The sequence below is a fragment of the Eulemur rufifrons genome, chromosome 1 (genome assembly GCF_041146395.1).
Source record: "Eulemur rufifrons isolate Redbay chromosome 1, OSU_ERuf_1, whole genome shotgun sequence".
Lineage (NCBI taxonomy): Eukaryota > Metazoa > Chordata > Mammalia > Primates > Lemuridae > Eulemur > Eulemur rufifrons.
Genome location: NC_090983.1, coordinates 20,456,390 through 20,468,856, shown reverse-complemented (window position 1 = coordinate 20,468,856; position 12,467 = coordinate 20,456,390). Strand labels below are relative to the sequence as shown.

At 37.7% G+C, this 12,467-nt stretch overlaps 1 protein-coding gene across 1 annotated transcript in view; it reads right to left on the bottom strand.

Annotated features, from left to right (window-relative positions):
* ABCA12 (ATP binding cassette subfamily A member 12) overlaps window positions 1-12,467 on the bottom strand; it is a 165,658-nt gene that overhangs the window by 86,541 nt on the left and 66,650 nt on the right. The window contains exons 7-8 of the mRNA XM_069467475.1: window positions 11,914-12,092; window positions 1,494-1,606 (exon numbers count right to left, since the gene is read on the bottom strand). Coding sequence (XP_069323576.1) covers window positions 1,494-1,606; window positions 11,914-12,092 — 292 coding nt within the window. The remainder of the gene's footprint in view (window positions 1-1,493; window positions 1,607-11,913; window positions 12,093-12,467) is intronic.

Below are 12,467 nucleotides of genomic sequence, written 5' to 3'. Positions count from 1 at the left end.
CTTTATGAAGTCACAAGTTCATGACATATAAAAACAAACAGAAGTGAAGCACATTAGGTTTTACAGGTAAAAATACATTTCCTTGATGTATTTCCTTGTCATCTGGACCACCAAAAACGTATTTGGGTACTTGCCAAAATCATTAGCATATCCACAGACTTAAGACAAGGCTGTTGTGAAATACTGAAAACTGAATTCTATTGTTCACCAGGAAAAGTATTTTGCTGCCTAGTTAATAAGAAGTGCTGCTTACTTCTCCAGCTTCTAAGGCACTGGTGAGCTTTTGTCCTTTGTTCAAAAAAAATTAACTTTATCACTTTATGTTTATTATAAGGTGTGAGTCTGAAGATGAAAAGGAAAAGGATGGTGGAGAAACGTAAAGTTCCTCAAGTCTTTAAAATGCAAACATAAAAAGAATACGGAGGAAATAATTAGTGTTTGTTAGTGCACTGTCTGGTTTTCTAACCTGGAATTTTTTTTTTTTTTTTAAGAATAAGCCTCTGTTTCTAATGCTCATCAAGAATGTTAAATTTAACCACAGTCAGTCTTGCAAACTAATCATTAGTTCTGTAATTGTAGACATAAAAAAATGCTCCAGGGTAATAGAAACTGATATCCAGTTGGACCCTATAGTGAGAATTCTTCTAAGCCTTCACAAATGTGTTTTTCATATGAAAATTGATATTTTAAGACCGTATAATGAATAATCAGCTTTTGACCTGATGTTCTCAGGATGCTTACTTTGTAATCCAAAGGTAAAAGTTTATATGTCCAAAAGGTGACAAACTCAGTTAAGAAAGCATAATCCTAAATTCATTCAGGAGAGGTAAATGTTAACCAAACATTTCACTTGGCAAGTAGGGATTTATTCCTTACGTCCCTAAACCTTTGTCCGTGTCCGTGTCTGTATCTGTGTGTGTTTCCACGTGAGTGATAGATAAGGCTGAATCTAAACATGGCAAGGGCACATCTTCTGGCTCACTAGCAACCTGGCACACCTTGTCTTACTGGGGCTACAGTGGATCTGCTTGTGTGCTGAAGTTCATCGTGCCTTTTCAAGATGGCTGACTGAGGGGTATATGTTTACAAATGAAAGATTCCTCCTGATTGAAAAATCAAAGTGTGGAAATGAGGGCAGAAACACTGCAATTCAGTTTAGGCTTTTGTTCCAAAAAGTAGTGGTAGAAATCTATTTGTTCAGGCTTATTCCCCAATATTTATTTTCTATACTAAGTATAAACATAGTTTTTTTACAAGCTAAGAGAGATCATTTCACCTAAATCAAACCCCTAGAAAGTCACACTTCCCTCTTTTTGCCTAATTTCTCCCTTTCTCCACACTTTGATTAACTAGAGATTCAGATTTATTTGTAGCATATGTCCCCACCTAAGAATAATATCGTCTCTACATGATTACTTCAGTTGCACTCTGCTTTATATTTCCAATGGGCTTTGTGACACTGAATTTAATACAGGAAGATGGAAATATAATACCTTGAGCTGGGGAGTCCAGAGTGTACAGCAGATGTTTAACAGACTTCTGGAGGGTTCTGAAACCTTCGTTAGTTGTGACACGTGGATAAACCTTCTGCACGATCAGCAGCGCACTAACAAGTCGAAAAACAATGAAACCAGATTGTGTTTCAAGGTTTGCAGACAAAAACAAAAGGTTATTCAAGGAGAAAATGGCTACAGTATAGAAAATTATTCTTAACATAAAAGACAAGGTGCTGCTTTTGTAACTTAATTACTTGCTTGTCTGTTCATGTATAAATCCCAACAAAATGTTCTTTAACCAGGACAGAGCACTTTGTTTCCTGGCTTCGAAAACCTCAGGACTCACAGGGCTTAAAGCAACAGAGCGAAGTTCATATTAGTTTCTTCTAAGACTTATAAATAAGTCATTAGGAAAAGGAACTTCCAATTAGGAATACCTCTTTTTTATTAATTACAGAAAAAAATTGAATATTAAACATTATTTTCATTAGAATGAAACCCAAATAAAGGAACCAGATTCAGAAATAATTATTTAAGCATTTGATAAATATTTATCTTTTGCTGAACAAATAGTAATATTTTTGAAAAAAAATGGAACTTGCCTTAATTAAAGACTGTATTCTATCCTTTAAATAGTTCACAGGCACTACTCCAGAGGTAGCTCAAACTAAACATCCATACTAAGTGACACTGTCTTTCTAAAACTTTTTTTATAGAGATGGGATCTTGCTATGTTGCTCAGGCTGGTCTCAAACTCCTGGCCTCAAGTGATCCTCCTACTCTGGCCTCCCAAAGTGACAGGATTACAGACAGGAGCCACTGAGCCTGGCTTCTGTAACTTTTATGTCAACAATAAGATGAGCAGTTTAAACTGGGGATAGATAATCAGAAAATTCACTTATGATTGAGTTCATTCTGTATTTCCAAAAAGCAATTAGTTACTTAAGAAATGCCTTTTAGGACAAGACTGAATGAGGAAGAAGAGATGGGACCAGACCAGACCAGATGAGGAGGAAAAGACCAGGCCAGAAGAGGAGACCAGACCAGACCAGGAGACAAGACTGGATGAGGAAGAGGAGATGAGACCAGACGAGGAAGAGGAGACCAGACTGGAAGAAGAGGAGACCAGACCTGACAAGAAAGCGGAGACCAGACCAGAGGAGAAAGAGGAGACCAGACGAGGAAGAGGAGACCAGACCGGATGAGGAAGAGAGTGCTAAGTTCTTAATATGCAATACCTCATTCAGACCTCAAGAACCATCCTATAACATAAGTATTGTTCTTTATGCTGTTTACAGATGAGGAAACTAAGGCTTAGCAAAGTTATGTAATCTGCCCAAGGTAACACCTTAACTCATGAAACTGAGAATCAAAATCAGGCCTGACTCCAGAGTCTCTGCTCTTAGCCCATTATGCAAGTCAGATACCTTCTTTCTGCCTATATGGTTGTTCCCACAGCTTCCTCCAAAGGTGTCCTCAGGCTGGCCCTGGGGCTGAGCCACAGCTGCTGTCCTGGTAATTTCCAACCCCAGATTTTATTTTTACTGGGTTGCGGGGAGCGGCACAGTCCTGGGGTGGAGGGCAGAAATTGGGCTTCTTGTGCTGTTCTGTCTCTGGACACAGGAGGGTGAATTCTCAGCAGGCATCTCTTGCACTAGGCCTCACTTGCCCCATTGGTGAAATGGGAAGAATAATTCTACTCCTGGTGCCTGCCAAAATTACCCTTTTTTGAGATCATATATAAAAGAAATCTGCATAAAGGATTAGCACTTATTGGACTATGTATAGATCTAGCCCCCAGCCAAAGTTCCAGACTTAATTCCCAGAAGTTCCCAGCAAACTGGGAAAATCTCCAAAGAATCCTTACCTTCCTGCCTTTGTTCATGCCTCTCCATGTATCTGAAAGGCTTCCTCATCTTCATTTACCATAATCCTACCTATCCAAAAGGCATAGTTCATAAGCTTCCTCCTAGAAGGTGTTTGTGGACAGCTGTCCTTGAGGTGATCCACTTCTCCTACCTAATCTTTGGCTGTCAGCACTTAAGACAGGCATCACTCCTAGCCTTACCATAAAATTACTGATGTTTAGGACATCTCCTCTATGGAGGACACGAGTTGGTTTTTGCTTGCCTAATATCTTCTCCCCCTTTTAGTAACAGCAACTTGATTTTCCTCTGGTGAACAACCTTCTCTCACTTTTAATCCATCTGATTTGGATGGGGTCAACCCCACTTCTAAATCCAGAGGTAGGCATGTGACGTAGGCCTATACAGAGTTACTATTATGGGTTCAGTGAAGGGCAGGTGACTCAATTAAAAGCATTGAGAATTACTCCCAGGACTTTTGCTAGGACCATTGGCATAAAAAGCTCTATTTTTGCTACAATTGGATGTAAACATGGAGCTGCAAGGGGCTTTCACATGGAAAAAAAATTCCTGAGGATGAAGCCGCACAAGAACAGGGGATAGAAAGAGGCCTAATTTGGAGGATAACATTGTTGGAAACCTTGAAACTATTAATAGATGTAACCTGCCTAGGACAAATAAATTCTGTCCCCTGCTTACATTCGTTTTTTCTTTTTAAGCTACTTCGTGTTGGGTTTCTATAATGCAGAATTGAAAGGTAAGAACGCATCCTCAATTTGTTTATGAACTTTAAGGGGCCAAAGGCCTGATCTTTTTAACTTTACATCTCTTAGCATGGTACCTGGTAAGACAGAGGGTCCTCAAGGTATGATGATTGATTCATACAATCTCACTTTCCCTGAGCACCTGCAATGAGCTGAGCTAAGCAGTGGAAACACAAGGAATAATTAGACATAGTCCTTGCCCTTGAGGAGTTCTGAATTTAGTACAAGGAGAAGGTATGAAAATGAGCACTTTATAACTTGGGCTATAAAAGAAATCTCAGCAAATTTTTGTGGGATTTCAGAGGGTTGGAACTTTGGGGAGATGGAATGTGGGAAGGTTCCTCAGAGGAGGTGACATCTGAGTGGAGTTCTTAAAGAACAAAGAGAAGTTCCTAGGCAGAGAAGTGGGCATGGGGAAAAGGTGTCCCAGGGATGAGGTATTCCAGGTGGAGAGAACAAGATTATATATCAATAATTATAAAATTAATAGTAATATCACCATCCCCTGTTCTTCGTGAGGCCTCTTCACAAGCTCCTTCCTCTTTCTTTTCCTCTGCCTCATCTATCAGTGGAACCATCATAGTGGTTAAGCGCACAGGCTCTGAGCGCTGAAAGATTTTGGTTCTGCCAGACAGGGTACCTCATGCCTACAATCCCAATGACTTGGGAGGCCAAGGCGGGAGGATCACTTGAGCCCAGGAGTTTAAGACCAGCCAGAGCAACATGATGAGACCCCATTTCTACAAAAATAGAAAACTTAGCCGGGCATGTTGGTGCACACCTGTAGTCCCAGCTGCTCAGGAGAGTGAGGCAGGAGAATCACTCCAGCCCGGGAGTTGAAGGATGCAATGAGCTGTGATGACACCACTGCATTCTAGCCTGGGCAACAGAGCGAGACTTTGTCTCAAACAAACAAGCAAAAAATATTTGATTCTGCCACTTACTACACACATGACCTTGAGCAAAATCACTTACATTTTACAAATAAGGACAATGGTGTATTTGCCTTATAAGACTGTCAAGAACATTAAACAAAATTACAAATATAAAGAATGTACCTAGCACAAGGTAATTCTTAAGAAATATTGGCTGCTATTATTTTTACTTTCATAATCGAGAACCTTTTAAACACTAAGAAATAAAAAACCAAACTCTAACTGGCATAAACAGTAAGGAGACTCTTCATTGCACACAATGGGGAGTCCGAAAGTGCAGCAGGCTCCAGGCATGGAATAACCAGGGCTCTGGTTCCTTCTCTCTGCGGTGCTCCCAGCTCGGCCCTCTTCTTTGTATTGGTTCTGTCTCCAGGCTTCCCTCATTGTCCAGAGATGGCTGTGTCACCAAATCCTGTGCAATTGTGACAACATGCTTCCTTGTTCACATCCATCATGGACAGAGGGAAAAAACCTCGTCCCTCAAACAGAAATATAAATCTGCTTAGGCCAGCTTAGCTCATGTGCCTACTCCTGGACCAATGACAGTGACCAGGGCAATTCCCTGTGTTGATTGGCTTAAACCTGGCTTCCTGAACCGGTGACTGGTAAGTGAGGTTGGGTAGCACTACTGGCTTAGATTAATTGGGATCCACCCCTATGGTTAGAGATGGGTTCCAGCTTTCTCCTGATCACATGGCTGCATTATGGCAAGGGAAAAAGTGTTCTGTTAGTCAGAAGGAAGGAATAACTGGATGTTGGATGGACAACCAACAGCGTAGCGTCTTCTGCAATGATTATTACCATTTCGTTTTTTGCATGCTAGTTCACATGGGTCTTTTCAGGCCTTGGCTCAGATGGTTCCTTATCAGTGAGGTTTTTCTTGACTATACAAGTCAGTTAGTAAGTTAGTGAGTCAGTCTGTCTCTCTCCACTCACAGAGACAGATTTGTTTTGTTTTATAAGAAAAAGCTGCTCGTGTGAAAAAAAAAAAAAAAGAGAAATGCCTTTTAATCCCCTTACAGTCAGTACATTTTTAAAGAAATGTTGCTTTTGCACAAGTATGTCTAAATTTCATAAATGCTGTGATTTATACCAACAATCAAGGCCGAGTCAATGCTTTAGTTAACCTGAGTAGTAACTAGAACAAAAAGCTTTTGTTAACAATTTATTATTATGAAGTTAAACACAGTACAAATGAACTAATAGTAGTTTTTCTTTGTTAAATTTCTTAATAAACTGAAAGCTTACTTCAGCAATAGATACAGTATGTGTCTAAACGTTCTATAATGTTTTGGGAATTTTTAAAATTTATATTAAGATGATTTTAATTTTAGTCCCTTAGATATGAATGAAAGCTGTTTAGAGAACAAAATTTTGAGTGCCCTCTAGCATAACATAAGGATACACATATAGCTATGTGTATGTGTTTATATCAACACATGTATATGTGTATATAATTAAAATATACATATTTTAAGTTTAGTTCTCTGATAATTCCAGGAAGTCAATTTTATTTGCCCTATTTTGCAGATGAGAAAACTAAAATTCAAAAAGTTAAATAACTTACACAAAGTTAAACAGTTATAAGGAGAGCTGGGGTCTGTCTGATTTCAAAGTTTGTTCTTTTTATTCTTTGTGTTGCCTCTGGCATATAATTGGTTTTTTTTTTTTTTTTTCTTTTTTTTGAGACAGGGTCTCCCTCTGTCACCCGGGTTATAGGACAGTGGAGTCATGATAGCTCACTGCAGCCTCCAACTCCTAGGCTCAAGTGATCCACCTGCCTCAGCCTCCTGAGTTGCTGGAACTATAGGCATGCACCACCACACCAAACTAATTTTTCTATTTTTCGTAGAGATGGGGTCTTACTATTGCCCAGAACTCCTGAGCTCAAGCGATCTTCCCTTGCTGGCCTCCCAAAGTAGTAGGATTACAGGCATGAGTCATTGCTCCTGGCCTGGCCCAGAAATTTCGCCTCAACATAGCAGAGGAGGAGAAGTACAGAACATTTCTGCACAAAGCCCACAGGCATCGTTGACTTATCCAAATATTTGGCCACAGAGGCATGGCTGTATTTTTTTCCTCTCTGCTCTGTATACGTGACAAGTAATAAATACTGCAGGCATTTTTATGTTTGCCCCAAGAATCTCCTGGTTCTCAGACTTTGGGTTGCTTTGAAACCCTGGCAGCCACAGAGACCCGTTAAAAGGTCTCAGGTTGTAGATCCGGACCAGCCTTCTTGCAGCCTGGCCCTCTGCTAACTCACCTGATCTGTTGTTCCAAAGTGACACCTTTAAAGACTGAACACTTGGCAATCTCATTCAAACTATCAGTATTATCATTACTATTAATATTATTAATAAAATGTCAGTAGACTTAGTTCATCTTTTTCTGACAAAACATAACTTAAAAAATAATGACACCTGACTCCCATCCTCTGAAATCCTTTGAACTCGATCAAGATAAACTTATTTTACTTCAAAGATTTCTTTTTCTGCTATTCATCATATAAAAATGGAAATTATCCAGAACAAGTTTTCTTCTAAGTAAGGATAATTTTTTTAAAAAAGAGCTTTTGTGATTCATATCACAGCATAGCCTTTTCCTCGTACAAGGTGAAAATCACGTGTGTTTTATATACCCTTCTTGAGTTTTGAGACTGCTCATTTCTGTCATAATCTTAACATTATATAATCTGATTTTGGTGACTGCAGCTTAAGAAAAAGTTGCTGGAAGAATTGATGAAATTTTCTGTAGGTTTCATTTGTCCCTATTACTTGTTCAACAAAGACTAAGATAAACCACTGAGACCAAAATTTCCTGATACAATATACTCATTTGTGAGGAAATTATGACTTTTAATGACACTGTCAGCTTAAAAATAATAATGATAATAAAAATATGGCTTTAAAAAATGGTTTATAAAGGGCTCTCCAAGAGAAATATAATGCAAGCCACATATTTAATTTAGAATTTTCTAGCAGTCATATTAAAAAAGTTAAAAGAAACAGATGAAATTAATTTTAATAATGTATTTTATTTAACCTAATACATCCAAAATATTGTTATTTCAACTTTTAAGCAATATAAAACTACTGATAAAATATTTTAAGTCTTTTATATTATATATGCTGTACTAAATCTTTGAACTTATGAGGCATTTCAATACAGATGCTGAATTTTAATTGAAAATTTAATTGAAAATTAATTTAGATTTTATTATATTTACAGGTGAAAAAGTAGATTCACATACTCAAGTTGTTCCAAACATACTAAAAAGTTTTCCAATAACTGAACCAAGTATTAGTTTTTAAAATTTTAATTAATTAAATTTAAATAAAGTTAAGAATTCAGTTCTTCAGTCACACTAGCACATTTTAAGGGCTCAAAAACCACATTAATAGGGGCTATCATATTAGAAAGACCAAGTATATAAATTGGCAATAATACACTGGACTATTAAAAAAAAAGAGTTGTTCACATTAGATCAAAGGGAAATGCTACTCTGTTGTAAAGGTAAACTACATAATAATGCGAGAAAATATTGGCAAACCATTAATGTGGTAAAGGATTAATTTCCAGAATATAAAAAGAACTTCTACAACTCAATAGCAAAAAATAAAAATCAACCCATAATAACAAAACAACCCAATTTAAAAATGCGCTAAGGGCTTGAATAGACATTTCTCTAAAGAAGACAGATAAATAGCCAACAGATATTTAAAAAAAATATTCATCAAGGAAATATTCATCAAGGAAATGCAAATCAAAACCACGATATGACCTCATATCTGTCAGGATGGATATTATTGAATAAACAAAAGACACAGCGTTGGCAAGGATATAGAGAAATTGGAACCCTTGCGCACCATTGGAAGGAGTACAAAATGGTACAGCCACTATGGAAAACAGTATAGAGGTTTCTTGAAAAATTAAAAATAGAGCTACCCTATGATCCAGCAATCCCACTTCTGGGTAAGGTTCTCAAAGATGTGTTAGCGCTCCTACATTTAGCACTATTCACAATAGCCAAGATGTAAATCCAACCTAAATGTCCATCAACAGATGAATGAATAAAGAAAATGTGGTATATACATACAATGGAATACTATTCAGCCTTAAAAAAGAAGGAAATTTTTGTAATATACAGCTACGTGGATGAAACTTGAAGACATCATGCTATGTGGTAACACATAATCACTTAAGCCAGTCACAGAAAAAAAGATACTACACATTCTACTTATGTGAGGTATCTAAAAGTCAAATGCATAGAATCAAAGGTAGAGTGATGGTTTCCAGGGGCTGAGGGGAGAGAGAGACAAGGAGTTGCTGATCAACAGGCATGAAGTTTCAGGTAAGCAATATGAATAAGCTCCAGAGATCTGCTGTATAGCATTTTACTTGTAATTTACTTAAAAATTTGTTAAGATGGTAGATCTCATGTTAAATGTTCTTATGACAATAAAATTTTTAAATGTCAAATTCTATTTGCTTCATAATAATTTGAAGCTATTTCTGTTTTGTTTTATTTTATTTTTAATTTAAACAAAATTGTACATACTTATAGGGTACCGTGTGATGTTTTGATATGTGTATATAATACATAATGATCAAATTAGTGTAATTAGCGTATCCATCACCCCAAACATTTATCATTCCTTTGTGGTGAGAACATTCAAAATCTTCTCTTCTAGTGATTTTGAAATATACAGCATATTACTGTTAACTATAATCACCCTACTGTGCAATGGAACACTAGAACCTATTCCTCCTACCTGACTGTAACTTTCTACTTCTTGACCAGCTGTCCTGCATCCTTCCCACCCGCCTTCCTAGCTTCTGGTAACCACTATTCTACTCTTTACTTCTATGAGATCAACTTTTTTAGATTCCATATGAGAGTGAGATCATGCAGTATTTGTCTTTCTGTGCCTAGCTATTTTTAATTTTTTGAGGAGCCTCCATACTGGTTTCCATAACGTCTATACTGCTTTACATTCCCACCAACAGTGTACCAGAGTTCCCCTTTCTCTGCAACCTCACCAGCATCTGCTATTTTTTTGTCTTGTTGATAATAGCCATTCTAACTGGGGTTAAATGGTATCTCCTATTTCCTCTTCTCTGATAATTGATTCACCTGTTTACTTTCTAAGATCAACTATAAATAGGAGGAAGAGGAGCAAGTGTCAAAATTCCAGGTGAATGAAAATTTCCTTAAGAGGTAAAATGAGGACCAATGTTGGGAATCAAACTTCCTAATGTCTTGCTCTGTCTGTACTTCATTTATGGAGTGCTATCATAAAAAGAGCATAGGACTTGGATGCCAATTTTTTGAGTTCAGGTCCTGACTTTGCCACTGCTAGTTGTAGAACCTTGAGGAAGACATTTGACCTTCATGAGGGTTTGTTTCCTCTTTTGTAAAATGGAAATCTCTTGTCTCAATCTCAAAGCATTATGGTAAGAATCAAATAGATTAGTGTATCAATACAAGGACTTATTATAAGGTCTTTGAACAGACATAAGCTCTTAAAAGCATTCCAAAAGTAAGAACAATCTCTTCTGATGCTTTGAACATTTAAAATAGAACCAGACTATTAATGACATATTAGAGAGGCAGCCTGGGTTCTAGAGTTGGGAAACCCAGTTTCAAATCCTCCTAGTTGCGTGATCAGCAAATATTTAATTTCTATGACCTTCTGTTACTTCATTTATAAAATAAATAATGTTTGTTGTAAGATTCAATGGTATATATAAGCAGCCCAGTAAAGTGTCTGGCATGTAATAGGCACTTAATAATTGACAATTGTTGATGTAGTCATTTTTTTAAATGCACATTTTCAAATTAGCTAAATAGGACAGTCACAACCTGAGCACTGCCCATTAAACTCTAAATACTGGCCATGTCCAAATATCTTTTATGAAAAAAGCAGCCGTTTAAAGGGGATTTCTTCTGCAAAAGTTTTTAAATCTTTGTGACATATATACCAAACAAAGCCAACCCAATAGGCAGGCTTAGAAAGGTCATTTATAAGCCAGCTGGGCACAAGGGAGGCCAACTTTCTTGCGATAAGTTGGAATAAAACTCTGACCAACAGCACTGTTTTATCATGGATGGTACCAAACAAAACCCACCGAGGTCTGTTATTCTTGGGCAGTTTAAATATCAGATGCACAGAGCTCAGGTTGTCCCTGAGTGAGCCTGAGACACTGTTGGAATCTATGTTGATCCTGCTGTACACCTCATTCTCAGAAGCCCTGGGACACCAAGTGACAATGCAACCATTAGGATTAGTGTTCCTCCTTACCTCCTCATGGATACTTCAATAACCCTGATAACCACAATGTGTGTTTCTTCTTTGCTTAACAAATATACTCACTTTCATTGCTCAAATCTACACTAAGGTGCTGAAGGATTATTTGCTATGTGTTTGTTTCTTTGCTTATTTATGTATTTATTTTTCTGAGACAGAGTCTCACTCTGTTACCAGGGCTAGAGTGCCGTGGCATCAGCCTGGCTCACAGCAACCTCAAACTCCTGAGCTCAAGCGATCCTCCTGCCTCAGCCTCCCTAGCATCTGGGACTACAGGTGTGCACCCCCATGCCCGGCTAATTTTTCTATTTTTAGTAGAGACGGGGGTCTTGCTCTTGCTCAGGCTGGTCTTGAACTGCTGAGCTCAAGTGATCCTCCTGCCTCAGCCTCCCAGAGTGCTAGGATTACAGGCATGAGCACCCGGCCAGTTTGCTATGTGTTTAAATAACCTACCAAGCAGCAATCCTCACAGGCAACATTAAAAAAAATAATAATAATCTTTTCTGTGAACCATAATATTCCACTTAATTCCTACATTTCCTCACCTGTTTGCCTTTCGAAGAACATCAAATAGATTGCTTAGTGATGTGTCGTTCTGAAACACATTTGGAAAACTGGAGAGGAGCTGCCACACAGCTGTCTGCTCTTGCACTTGCGAGAAGAAGGACAGCACTCTGACCAGCTCCTGAAACACCACCTTCTGGTTGTTGGGGTCACTCGATAGCTTCAAAAATAAAACCACAGAGTAAAATAAGACTTTAACATTTGGAATCACATGGCCGACTGTCTTTGAAAGCCTCAAAACTCTAGATTTCCACATAAGCAATTCTTTCAGATCTTCACACAGTTTGAAGCCATCTTTTACTCGGAAAAACTGCAATCATTTCTAATGTTCTTAAATAAAATTGGATTTTTTCCCCTCTAACTCCAGAAATTGGCATATATTAAGTTTGGTTAAAAAGCTGTATTTACATAAAATATTTGAAATTATATATTTAGAAATTAAAGTTAATTTCCTAAAATAAAATTAGCTCTGACTAATGGTTTTCTTTTTTCTTAGGACCTGGTTTGGGAGTTGCAGACATATCTTCCCTGTATC